The sequence below is a fragment of the Globicephala melas genome, chromosome 6 (assembly GCF_963455315.2).
Source record: "Globicephala melas chromosome 6, mGloMel1.2, whole genome shotgun sequence".
In the NCBI taxonomy this organism is placed as follows: domain Eukaryota; kingdom Metazoa; phylum Chordata; class Mammalia; order Artiodactyla; family Delphinidae; genus Globicephala; species Globicephala melas.
In genome coordinates, this window is record NC_083319.1 from 42959224 (window position 1) to 42971532 (window position 12309).

Below are 12309 nucleotides of genomic sequence, written 5' to 3' on the forward strand. Positions count from 1 at the left end.
TGAAGATCAGAAATCTTTATTTGACTCAATTTATTTGAAAGAGGTACACATAGTTAAACTGGGCAGTCAGTGATCAAGCAATCCAATTCTACCAATAGCAAGAAATTATTATTATTTAGAAAAAAGTCATTGGTGAACATAGCCAACCAATTTTCAGTGGAAAATAAGACTAAGTTCAATTTCAAGAGGAAGAACTTCACTGTAAACGTTTGTGTTTATAAATTAATTATTTTACCAGAACACACAAAATCAAGGCAGAGACTGTATAACAGGCAACTGGGTCAGACATAAGTACAAGGAACCCAAAAGTGAAGGAAATATTGCACTGATGCAGAAACAGACATTTAAAGAACTGTCATCATCAACAACCATATTTTTGCTAAAGAATAAGCATTCCAAAGGAGCAGACTATTTGGTCAATACAAAAATTAGTAAGGAAATATTTTTAAAGTGCACATTCCCTGAAGAGTTCAATTTTATATGTAATACACATATTCACATACGGAGATGATCATTTTAAAAGGTCTACAACAACCTGACCTTGCAACAAGTCCCACATACAATTTCTAATAGTCTGTGAGTGTCGGTACAAAATTACTGACATTGAGAACATTTCAATGTAGTCTACATTGTTACTTGAACATTTTTCAGCTCCCAAAGTGGAAACTTTTGGGTAGCCAATAGAACGCTGGTGGTATGATGGCATTAGAAGAAATGTTGGGGGTTTCCAACACGATCTATTTTAAGTACACTTCTGATTATTAGACTTTTTATTATATTACTCTTACAGGGTTTCTTATTACAAGGACTTCATTAGAAGGAACCCATTATTAAAGGTATCAGAGCAATACTAAATGAATGTGAATGGTATTCAGTGACAGGGATTTTCAGGCTGACAGATATTACAGCAGGTGCTAAACTGTAATACAAATAACTTTGGATTTGTATAAAGTAATAAAAACTTTAAAAATATACTCATATCAACCTATAAAATTTGAAGTTTCATCTCTTACATGGCTCATTGGGTAACCAGAAGTATCAGTTTTTTTGGAAATGCCATAATGCTTTTAGAAAAGAACTAATCTGTAATTGTAAAGCAAAACTTAAAAAAAAAAATGACATTGAACAATTTACCTTACAAAAGAGGAAATAAAGTAAAAAAAGGTTTCAATTAAAGAAACATGAAGAAGGTTTGTAAAAGAGTAGGACCCAGCATATTCTCAGTCCTTGTGCTGGCCTTTTAGGATAGCCCTGAAACAAGTACTGCTTTACACCAACTGTGGTAGAAAGAAAAGAAGCAGGAGAAAAGGTCTGCACTGATAGCTGTTTTGGGCAATGATCCAAAATACAGATGATAAGAATCCTAAAAATTTTAACTGATCAGTGCTAGCTTGATTAGGTATAGCATTAGCAGTAAGGTATAATTTCAAAAGTATATTTCAAAGGATTGGGCAGGAGGGTGGATGGTCCTCGTTCAGAGTATGCAAAGGAGCTATCAGTGATACTGGGTAGCACCAAAGAAAACCAGAGTGAATAAGTTTTGTATTGAATCTCGCAAAAAGAGTCAGATTATGCGTGTTTTCTACTTGAATCCTACAGAAATTAGGAAATCCAATTATTTTCAGCTAAACAGCACTGGCATTTATTTAGCACCCTCCAGAGAATAAGTATTTTGGCCCTAAAAGATTGTGACCCGTGAATAAGCTCCCCATTTGCCTGGGCCACCTGTATGGTGAATCAGACAGAAGGCAGATGGAGCACACTCAATGTACTTAAAAGGAGAACTTCTGTGCCCATCTCAGTAGAGTGCTTAGTGCGCAAGAGATTGAAATACATGTAGTTAAAGGATATCCTATGACCTTTTTTGGGTGCTTGCTGTTTGTGGATCTAACGTGTCTATGCTTTTTCTAGACCACTGATATCTAGTGGAACATATGACACAGGTATCTAAGGGTATCTGATACACACCAGGAAAGGAAAACATTTCTGAAACAAGAGCTATCCTGTCTTCTCACTCAAAAGAAAAAGGCAGTGCTCACAACTTGGCACAGCCCAGATTGTTTCAACAGTCACTGGATGGTGAACGCCTCCTACAGCACTGGCTTCCAAGGGTTTTCTCCCCGCCCCCCCAAATTGCAATTCCCAATAAGAGGGTACGTTCTATATTGTGACCCGGTACACACAGTATAGATTATTTAACTGAAACGATATTTCAGGAAACAATATTTAACCTTGTTACACGCAGAACTCTCTTCTTTTCTTTGCTATTCTATTTTTAAAATATGCTCATCTTGAACTGATTTTACGGCTCACTAATGGGTTAAGAACTACAGTTTGAAAAACACTGTCCTTGAGGATTTTAGCTGATCTTGAGAAAAGGTAAAAGCAATGGCCCTGGAACCCCAACAGATTTCTCTGACTTGTGTTGGCTGGGGCATTAAAACACCCATTTCCAAACAGCTACTTCTCCCTTCAGTGTATGCGGCGCACACTTTCAGTTCCTACAGGCAAACTAATCCAGTACCTTGTCCCAACCTTCTTAATACTGGGGCTTTGGCTTGGCCTGAAGTACCAACTAAAACTGGTAACTAATGACTGAATAAGGTTCATAAAATTCGGCACTGAGTAGTCTTTATTTTTTACCAGACAGGAATAGGATACTACTTTGTAGGCTATTTCTAAGAGATGAGCTAGGTGCGTATATATTCACTGGGATAGTATTATACTACTGCTACTACCATTGGAAAAAATGAGAGAGATAATTTTATGGAAATGATAAATAAGTTTAAGAAGATTTTCTTATTTGGAGGCCACAGGATAATTTGGGGATGGATTAGGATTCTGGAGGAGAGAGGGACAGGAAAGGACTGCCTACAGCTAGTCATGATTATTTAGGAACCAGAAAATAACTCAGCTGTACTAAACTGAGCCTGGGAAAAATTCCAAGGTCTTGCTAACACCAGGGAAGAAGCAGCCAACATACATACTTTAATAGGGAAGCCACTGCAGAAGTGCACATGCTCTTTGGTTCAGAGAGTATTTTGTAAATGTGAAGAAATCACAAGCTTCTTATTGTATCAGAAATCAAAGTTGCCATGTCTAGGGACTTCCCTGGTGGAGCAGTGGTTAAGAATCCGCCTGCCAATGCAGGGGACATGGGTTCGATCCCTGGTCTGGGAAGATCCCACATGCCGCGGAGCAACTAAGCCCATGCACCACAACTACTGAGCCTGCGCTCCAGAGCCCGTGAGCCACAACTACTGAAACTGTGTGCCACAACTACTGAAGCCCATGCGCCTAGAGCCCGTGCTCCGCAACAAGAGAAGCCACCACAATGAGAAGCCTGCACACTGCAACCAAGAGTAGCCCCCGCTCGCTGTAACTAGAAAAAGCCCACACACAGCAATGAAGACCCAACACAGCCAAAAATAAATAAATAAATTTGATTCTTAAAAAAAAAAAAGTTGCCATGTCTAGGGATCATAGTTTTCTGGAGGAGAGTTGGCAGGGAATAGACACTCTGCCTTCAGCTTCATACAATAAACACATATCAGGATACATGAAGGGTACAGGGCTATAGCTAACACATAATATCAATACAAAGAGATAAAGGACAGGATACTCAGGACATCTTCCATCGCAATTACCAAAAAACGAAGACAAGTTTGCAATTTTCAAGCAGACAGCCACTAAACACAGTTAAATATAATTCAGGGTAGATTATTTTTAAATACCATAAGATTATGGACTCTGTAATATTCAAGAAAAAGACTACAGAATCAAACACATAATTGTAAAATGTTATGCTAAAAAGACTGACATCTAGTGATCTACTTATGTTCTTTGTTTAGATGAAGAAAATCTTCTAAGACAATTGATAAACTACTGCTCTTGAAATCGTGGGTCTTTCCACTCTAGAAACAGGAATTGATAGGAGGTGTTAGTGGGTAGATGACTGATGGGTAGAGAAAGAATAAGGAAAGATGTTTCTAGGTTCTCATTGGTAAGGGAACAGGAAGGATAGGCACACTGGCTTTGCATGTATAGTAGTTACAAGACCCACTTTGCCTGGCCTCCAGAGGATACCAGAAGAATTTCTATCCTTACTCTTTTAGACTTTTCCCTTTTACTATGGGATACCCAAAAAGTTATGGGTCTGTATTTTTCTGAGTATAAAGTCATGAAACTGGAGTAGGTAATGAGGTACTTGGCTAATGGCACTGACTAGAACTCCAGTAAAACAACATTTCAGATGAGGACAATCTGATAAAAGCTTTCTGACTACCTCTACTCTTAGGTTTAATTCTAACGTATGCAAAATTGGCAGAGCTCAGCAACAGAGAAAAAGTGCATGTTACTTTGAACAAAGGTCATCATGGGAGCATGCACTATGATGAGATTTGAAATTTGTCATCTCGTGACTAAATTTATGTTCAGCAAAGAAAAAATTCTGAAGGAAACTATTAATAAACAATGAGATTTTTAATCAGAGGAAAATCAATAATATTTAGTAGCAAGATTTCGTCAGGAAGAAATACAATTACAGTCTGGCATGCTGTTTATTTTAGCTTTTACAACAAAGCGAGGAATCTGAGGAGAATTTCACAACCATTGACTTATATAGTCTCCAATTCTAAAAACGGTTTATAGTAATTTGGCGGTACGTTCAACATGCATCAAATACTTTGTATTATTCAATAACTAAGACACTGCATCATTTTCTTCATGGTTCACAATCATATATTCATCCCCTTTCACTTGAAAAAGTCCATTAATATCAAGGTACAAGGATCTTGGACAAAAATCAAGGAAAATACCCCCCCTGACATTTTTACTAATGTGCAGCCCACGATTTTTGTTCTGACGAGTATACACTTAAGAGTAATTCTCACTTGAATAATTGTAGAGAAAGCAAACCAGAAATTCTCAATCTATTGCCAACAGGACAGGTTACTGGGTTAGACTTTAGGGTACACACACTTACCCGACATGCGTATAGAGAGGGGCTGTCTGTTCTGAAGCATAACTCGTATTAAGATGGTGGGACTTTTGTTTATTTCATACTACCAGTGAATAGGAAGTTGGTATTGTTAAGGCCTCAGGAATTTTCCTTTAAGGTCAGCAATCTATTAAACATGACCTTGGTAAACCAAGTAGATCTCAAGGCGTTGGCTTGAGGAAGTATTTCTAAGGCTTGAAAGTTCTGAGAGGGGCCTTCCCTTTTTGGGTAGCACACTCATTTCTTCAAGACTTTCTTAGGATGAGGCTTGAAGGGGTATTAGTCAATCTGTATTATATAAAATAAAAAAGATTGTTTTTCATAGTCACGCTATGTACTTCAAATAGTAATTCAAACCTACCCTCTATTTAAAAAAAATAAGGAAAATCATACCAAAATATTTATCTGTAAAAAGAACTTCATGTTTCTAAAGAAACTACCACCAAGGTTATCTTGATACCACTAAGGCAATGTTTGATTTGATCATTTACCCATCACTCATTCAGGGACCTTGAAGCAAGCATGATAGAACTGTAAGATGTGAACTAGGAACATTACATTTAGCGCCATTAAATTTAGGCTAAATATGGGCAACTTCTCCACCATTACAGAGAATCACCTGGAGCAAATATTTAAGATTCATAAAAGAAATATTTCCTTTATAAAGTAATTAGAATTGTAACCAGATGCATGATTCAAGTTAGAAAGCCAAATGGATCCCCAAAGAGTTGAAATAGTTTCATCACATAACTGTTTTACTTGATTCTGATTTTTTTTTTAAAGTACTTGTAATTACTCCTATACTATACTCCCCAAACAGGTTTTAGAAGGTACAAGGTAGAAATTGTAATGATTTATTGCTGTGTATCTTCAGGCAGCAGTCTCTGTCAGAGGCTCGGGGAAGGTTCTCTTGCTTCTTCTAGCTTTCTGAGGATCCACTGTTGTGGGGAAATGAAGCAACATTTACTTAACTTCAATGAACTTGCAATGACAAAATATAATGAATGAAAATCTAGAAGTTGTCTTTCCAGTTTAGTTAGGAGTATACTGCTATAGCCAATAATTAAATTCTCTATGCAGGAGAGATCATTCACTGACTTAAATGGCCCAGATGACTCAGGGACAATGGTACTGGGTTTGATTTAACAGTAGTAATAATGTTTTTCTAAGGTCTTTGGACTTAGATGTTCATCTTCAGAATAAGCAAAGTAAAATGAAGCATCCTGACAGAGAAGGGTAATTTAACAGCTGGATTGAATAACTCTGGCATAGTGTGAAAATCATCTATGTAGAATTCCTTTCAACCTATGCCAATTCTGTATCACAAACCTTCACGATTCCATGTATTGGATTCTACTGATTGAGTAGGAATAAGTACATATAATTCTACAGTGGGTAGCAGCATAGCAACATTCTTGAGCATATTAGGTGCTTTTATGATACATTTTTCTAATTTGAAAGGATCTGAAATCACAAAATTAAACTGCAAATGAAGTGTAAACCTTTTTGTCAATAATGTCTATTATCATTAGGCCTGCATGACAAATAAAAGCCATGGAGGTGATACTCGTGTTATCCCATTATGAAAAGCTTAAGCAAAGATATTTGTGCTTTTTTACTTAAGAAGAACCTAGTGAAAATAGCTCTAAGATAAGCAGAGAAAGAGAAATGGACTCAGTAGCCTTTTCTGGATGTTTCTGGCAGAGCAGGAGGATTAAAAAGAAACCTTCTGGGATAAAATAACACAGTGACAGAGATTAAATGGAAAACTTATTACAGAGAAACTGAAGGTAATGTCCTTCAGCAGCACAAAGAAGATGGCCTGAAAGTCGTGCTGTCATCATGCTCTACTGTCTCCCTGTTCCAGGCAACATGCATATTGAGGGTGTAGTAACTTTATCTCTCTTTCTTTGTAACTTGGCCTCCTTTCAGTTTTCTACTGTTAATATGTCAGTGTTACCTTATAACCCAATGTCTAGATAGAAAATTGCACAGCACATGCTAAATGGTCCAAGGTACATGTGTATGGGTGGGAGAGGTTTCTGGTTTGAGCTCCAGATGTGAGAAGTGAACTGGTAAATAATCATAACCAGCCAGGACCAACACAGAGAGGTCGGGAGGCCCAGGGATTCAGTAAAGAACCCATGTGTTCTTATTGTAAGTTTCACGACAGAGTGAGTATACTTCAGTATCAGGAATAGTGTCTTAGTTGTGACCAACGAGGTAGATAATCAATTCATAGTCTTCCTTTTCTTGACAGTGCACTTCCCTATAATTGCCATAATCCCTAAAGTATGTATAGTGCTTTTCAGTTCACATAATTCACATTTTGAGGAAGCTGAGGTTAACTGACTTCCCCAAGGTCCTACAGTCAAGAAGGAACAGAACCAGTATTTAAACCCAGATTTTCTAACCACAGGCATGGCTCTTTTTCCCTTGTGCCAGGCTACAGTAATTAAAGAAAAAAAATCCCTATAGCTATACAGTAGAGAAATAAACAATGTGGGGCTATACTTTTCCTGTTGGAGCTGGTAGATTAGCATTAGAGTGCATTAATTTCTTTCATTTGTTGGCTTTTTTTGGCAAAGTATTACAGTTAGGATTTAAAATAAGAGAACAATTTGATTTCAAAGACAAGTAGGTGTGTTGAATTCAATCTAATGAAAAAATAATTTGTGGAAAATATTATCTAGTTACATATATTAAAACTGTCAAAATGCAAACATAAAATTAAAAAACAAACACAACTTATCTGTCTTAAAGAATAATGCAACTTACATGGCTTTGAAATGAGAAGCTGCTATCTGTTTAACCAAAAGATTGACTATATTTACCCTTGCATCCTCTGGAGTCTTGAAGTTAATTATTTTTCCAAACTCTTTGGCATGGAATACAGACTTCACCCGCTCCTATAAATAGAATAAGTAGCTTCATTAACATGGGAATCTAGTTGTAGAAATACCATAAAGAAATGCCACCAAAAAAAAGCCAAGAATGAGAAATCAAGAAGAATCAAACACAAATGGAAAAAAAAGACTAAATTCGAAGCCATCCGTTATCCCTAAACCTAAGATAAAAAGCTTTAGGTGACATTTCAGTTGCTAAAGCCGTCAAGGGTTGATGCAGAGGATGGGAAGGAGATCAATCTAGAAGCAGTACCACTGTTTTCCCTCTCCAAATAATGTCTCAGATAGTTCCTGATATCTGGCTATGGCCTCATGATAAATTCAGCTCAAAAATAATGTACACATGTATGTCTGCATACATATACACGTGTTGTATAGGTATGTATGTGTGTGTATGTATGTGTTTATATATGTAACTTCTGACATTTTAAACCAATAAGAATGCAATAAGAATGTAGCTTCAGAATCAAAGAAATCAGGGTGGGTCTTAGATTCTATACGATTGTCCTCCACTTTTTGGTTTTTTTTTTTGGCGGTACGCGGGCCTCTCACTGTTGTGGCCCCTCCTGTTGCAGAGCAAAGGCTCCGGACGCGCAGGCTCAGCAGCCATGGCTCACGGGCCCAGCCGCTCCGCGGCATGTGGGATCTTCCTGGAGCAGGGCACGAACCCGTGTCCCCTGCATCAGCAGGCGGACTCTCAACCACTGCGCCACCAGGGAAGCCCTGTCCTCCATTTTTTAAACTCCTTTGATATTCTGTTGTGTTTGTGGGAGGAGAACTACCTAATGGTGGATATTAAGCATTAGAGGGGCAAATAGAATAGGATTATCGAGGAGGAGTGTGGTGATTACTTCTATTAACCATGAGTAATAAGGACACAGAGGAAGCAATATTTTACTAGTCTAACAATCTCTATAAGTAATTCAACTAACCATGCATATACAGACTCCAGAAGAAATCAGATTATTAAAAAAAAAAAGTATGATTGCTGATATAAGGTCGCAAGGGAAAGGTGAAAGGGGAAGAAATGAAGGAGGTAAGAAGTTTATCCTTGGAGATAAAAAAGCCAGGAAATGCAATATGGGCTACAGCAGAGCCTAACAGCTACTACTATCCATCATTTCATATATGGCCACAGGGTTATTCATTTTCTGAGTGAATCAGAGAAATTCTCAATGGGTAAGTTGGTCTAAAATCCTCAAAAACTAACATCCAGTCTCCTTAAGAGCTGCCCCATGTCTTTGGAATGAATGGTAAGATTGGATAAATGGTCTTCACTAGTTAAGCACAAGGCCTAGGGACAGTTCTGTTCTATAGGCTAGTCTAGAAGAAATCTGTTGTCTCTGCCTGTCTGCATCCAATGCCCCTTCTTCCAGTAACAATTTCTTGAATGTTCTTTGGGTAATTATTTTTCACCCTCTTTCACTCCCAAAACTTCATATAGAGCTGACCCTTCCTTCTTGGTAGCACCACAATGATCCTGTGACCCTCACCTGGCCAACTGGCCCATTCCAGCCCCTGACTAAAGTGACTGGCTCAGGAACAAGGAAGTGACCAAAGGTGGCCCAGTGAGACCCAGTGAGAAGCTTTCATTCTGCTGAGCTAGTAGGATATGAGCCTGGAACTTCTGCTGGCCATAGTGTCACCAAACGATAGCCTGCTTGAGAATGAAGCCAAACTGAAGAAAGCAGAACCTAGAGATGAGGGCAGCAAAGATGGACAAAATGAAGGAGGAGAGGAAGGGTGTGAGAATAAATACTAAAGACATCATTTGAGCATAATTAAGCTACAATATATAGACTTGGATTTTTCAGTTATACGAGCCAATTAAATCCCTCAAAATCAAGCCAAACAAAAATAACAGTAAACAAAACTAACTTGGGCTGAGTCACGTATTTCTGATTAATATAGCCAGTGCCAAAGCGGCCCTTTTCACATAGGTGTCTGGTCAAATACTGTGAGGCCAAATATATTATCTTTTATTTCTCTGTGTCACCTACGGTACCTAGTGCAATCATTACAACTTACAATGGATATAGAGACTCTGATGATTTACCAAATGACTAGCAATTTGCTGTATTTTATATCAACATCCAAATACCAAGTACTGTTCTAGCTGCTAGAAATCAGAGTGAGAAATGGCCTCCGCATTCAAGAAGATTATAACTGAATTAGGAAGATAATATCTATAAAAAGAGAAAGAACTACCAATAATGGGCTGTTAGAGCGAGAACTTTTCAAGTGTCCATCAGCAAGATTTTCAGGGAAAAAAATTCTGTAGGCAACTGCTAGGGATTCTGAGGTGTACAAATATCTCACTTTAGTGCCTTGGATAGCAGTGGGAAAGCTGCGGTTCTGTTACTGAGTATAAAATGAGGGCCCAGTAACGTTGTGGTCCATGTAAGAGCACATAAGGTAGCACATTTTTTCTTGGCCTAGCTTTCTTTTCTTTAAGCTTGAGTAAGACAGCAGGTGTAAAGAAAAACCATACAAAGACCAAGCAACATGTAAAAAAGAGGGAGAAACATTACAAAAGTAAAGACTATTTTAATGTGTTGTTTTCAGTTCCAAGTTTTCAAAAAAATCTATTCAACATACCTTTGCTTCGATGCGCAACCTTCTCTCGTGAACAATGAATGGCTCTTTGGTAAACTCATCAAAACTATACTGCCACTCACATGTAAGCTGTCCAAACGTTCCTTTTGTTACAAACAACACACCACTCAGAAAAAGAAAGAAAGAAACCACTTTAAAAACTGAAGCACTTATATTCAATAATATAATAATAATAATAGCAGGATACACATTCTTTGCAAGGGCACATAGAACATTCACCAGAAAAGACTATATTCTGGGTCATAAAAAACATTAATGAATTTAAGAGAACTGAAATCATGCAAAGTATATTCTCAGATCATAATGAAATTAAACTAGAAAACAAGTAATGGAAAGATAACAAGAATACTTCCAAATGCTTACTTAAAAGCATACTTCTAAAAAAAAAATCCACGGGTCAAAGAATCTCAAAGGAAATTAGAAAATAGTTTGAACTGAACGAGAATGAAAACATAAAATTTATGTAGCAACGTTTAGTGGGAAATGTATAGCACAACATACTTATCTTAGAAAACATAAAGTACTTATAAAGTAAAATGTATAAGGAATGTTTTTAAGAAATAGGAAAAATGTAGAGAACCAGCTACCAAGCAATACTTTGGAGAACCTTCATGTAATTAATGCTTTAGAACAAAATGCTTTTAAGGCTCCATGTAATATATTTACCAACCTGTATCAGAAAGAGGTTTTTAAAATTAATTCTTGTTTTCCCCCCATTTTGAGGAAGGAAATCAAGAGATGAAAATTCATTCTGTCTATAATAATTCTATTTAATTCTTCCTTCAAAGGTCTTTCTTCCCCAAATCTTCTTTCTGGTTGAAACATCAATTGTAAGTACAACCAGAGGTTTCTTTAAGTGACATATACTTTAAGTTAAGGGACTAAATTAAAGTAACAGCTGGCACCTGGCTAGAATGGAAAAGGAGAAAGCTAATTAAGATTTATTTCTTTCATCTCAATCTTCTGCCTCTGATCCCCTCTTTCACCAATCTTGGATTATAGGGGCTGCTGGAACAAACCTACTGGTCTTCCAGTACATCTTCAACCACGTGAAAAATCAAAGATAGGCTAATCTTATTTCAGGCGCCTAGTACTCCCTCTCCTGATTAAAAGATTCTTTATCTTCAAGTGCAAAATTTGGAAAGAAAGGACCTCCTAAGTATAAATATCATCTTTCAATCAACTACAACTAGCTTACTACATGTACTCTGTCAAGGTTTATGTGACCTCATTTAAAGAGGTCTACTACGTTGAGAAGAAAGTAATTTCTAAAATGCTGCAATGGACTTCCCTGGTGGCGCAGTGGTTAAGAATCCGCCTGCCAATGCAGGGGATACAGGTTCGATCCCTGGTTCGGGAAGATCCCACATGCCATGGAGCAACTAAGTCCATGCACCACAACTACTGAGCCTGTGCTCTAGAGCCCGCAAGCCACAACTACTGAAGCCCACGTGCCTAGAGCCCATGCTCCACAACAAGAGAAGCCACCGCAATGAGAAGCCCGCACACCGCAATGAAGAGTAGCCCCCACCTGCCACAACTAGAGAAAGCCCATGCACAGCAACGAAAAACCATCGCAGCCAAAAGAAAAGAAAATGTTGCAAGATCTGGAAATAATAAACTTTGCAACTGACTCTTGTTTAACTCTGATGAGTCACCCTTCCCTCAGTCAATGGGGAGAAGGGTTAATAAAACATGAGTGAATGCTGCTATGAAGAAAAATGACTGTTGAAGCATTGTCTGTAAGTATAAAAGTTCAGAAACAACTTAGATGTGCATTATAGCACA

General features: G+C 37.7%; 1 protein-coding gene across 2 annotated transcripts in view; it reads right to left on the minus strand.

The window, feature by feature from the left end:
• Positions 1–12309, minus strand: part of VPS13A (vacuolar protein sorting 13 homolog A) — a 242039-nt gene continuing 229730 nt past the window's right edge. The window contains exons 70-72 of one of the 2 annotated variants that reach the window (XM_030876971.2): positions 10504–10627; positions 7834–7908; positions 1–5937 (exon numbers count right to left, since the gene is read on the minus strand). In XM_030876971.2, coding sequence (XP_030732831.2) covers positions 5887–5937; positions 7834–7908; positions 10504–10627 — 250 coding nt within the window. In that variant the 3' untranslated portion in view covers positions 1–5886. Of the gene's footprint in view, positions 5938–7777; positions 7909–10503; positions 10628–12309 lie in introns of both variants that reach the window. The other variant, XM_060300819.1, reaches the window with a different exon arrangement.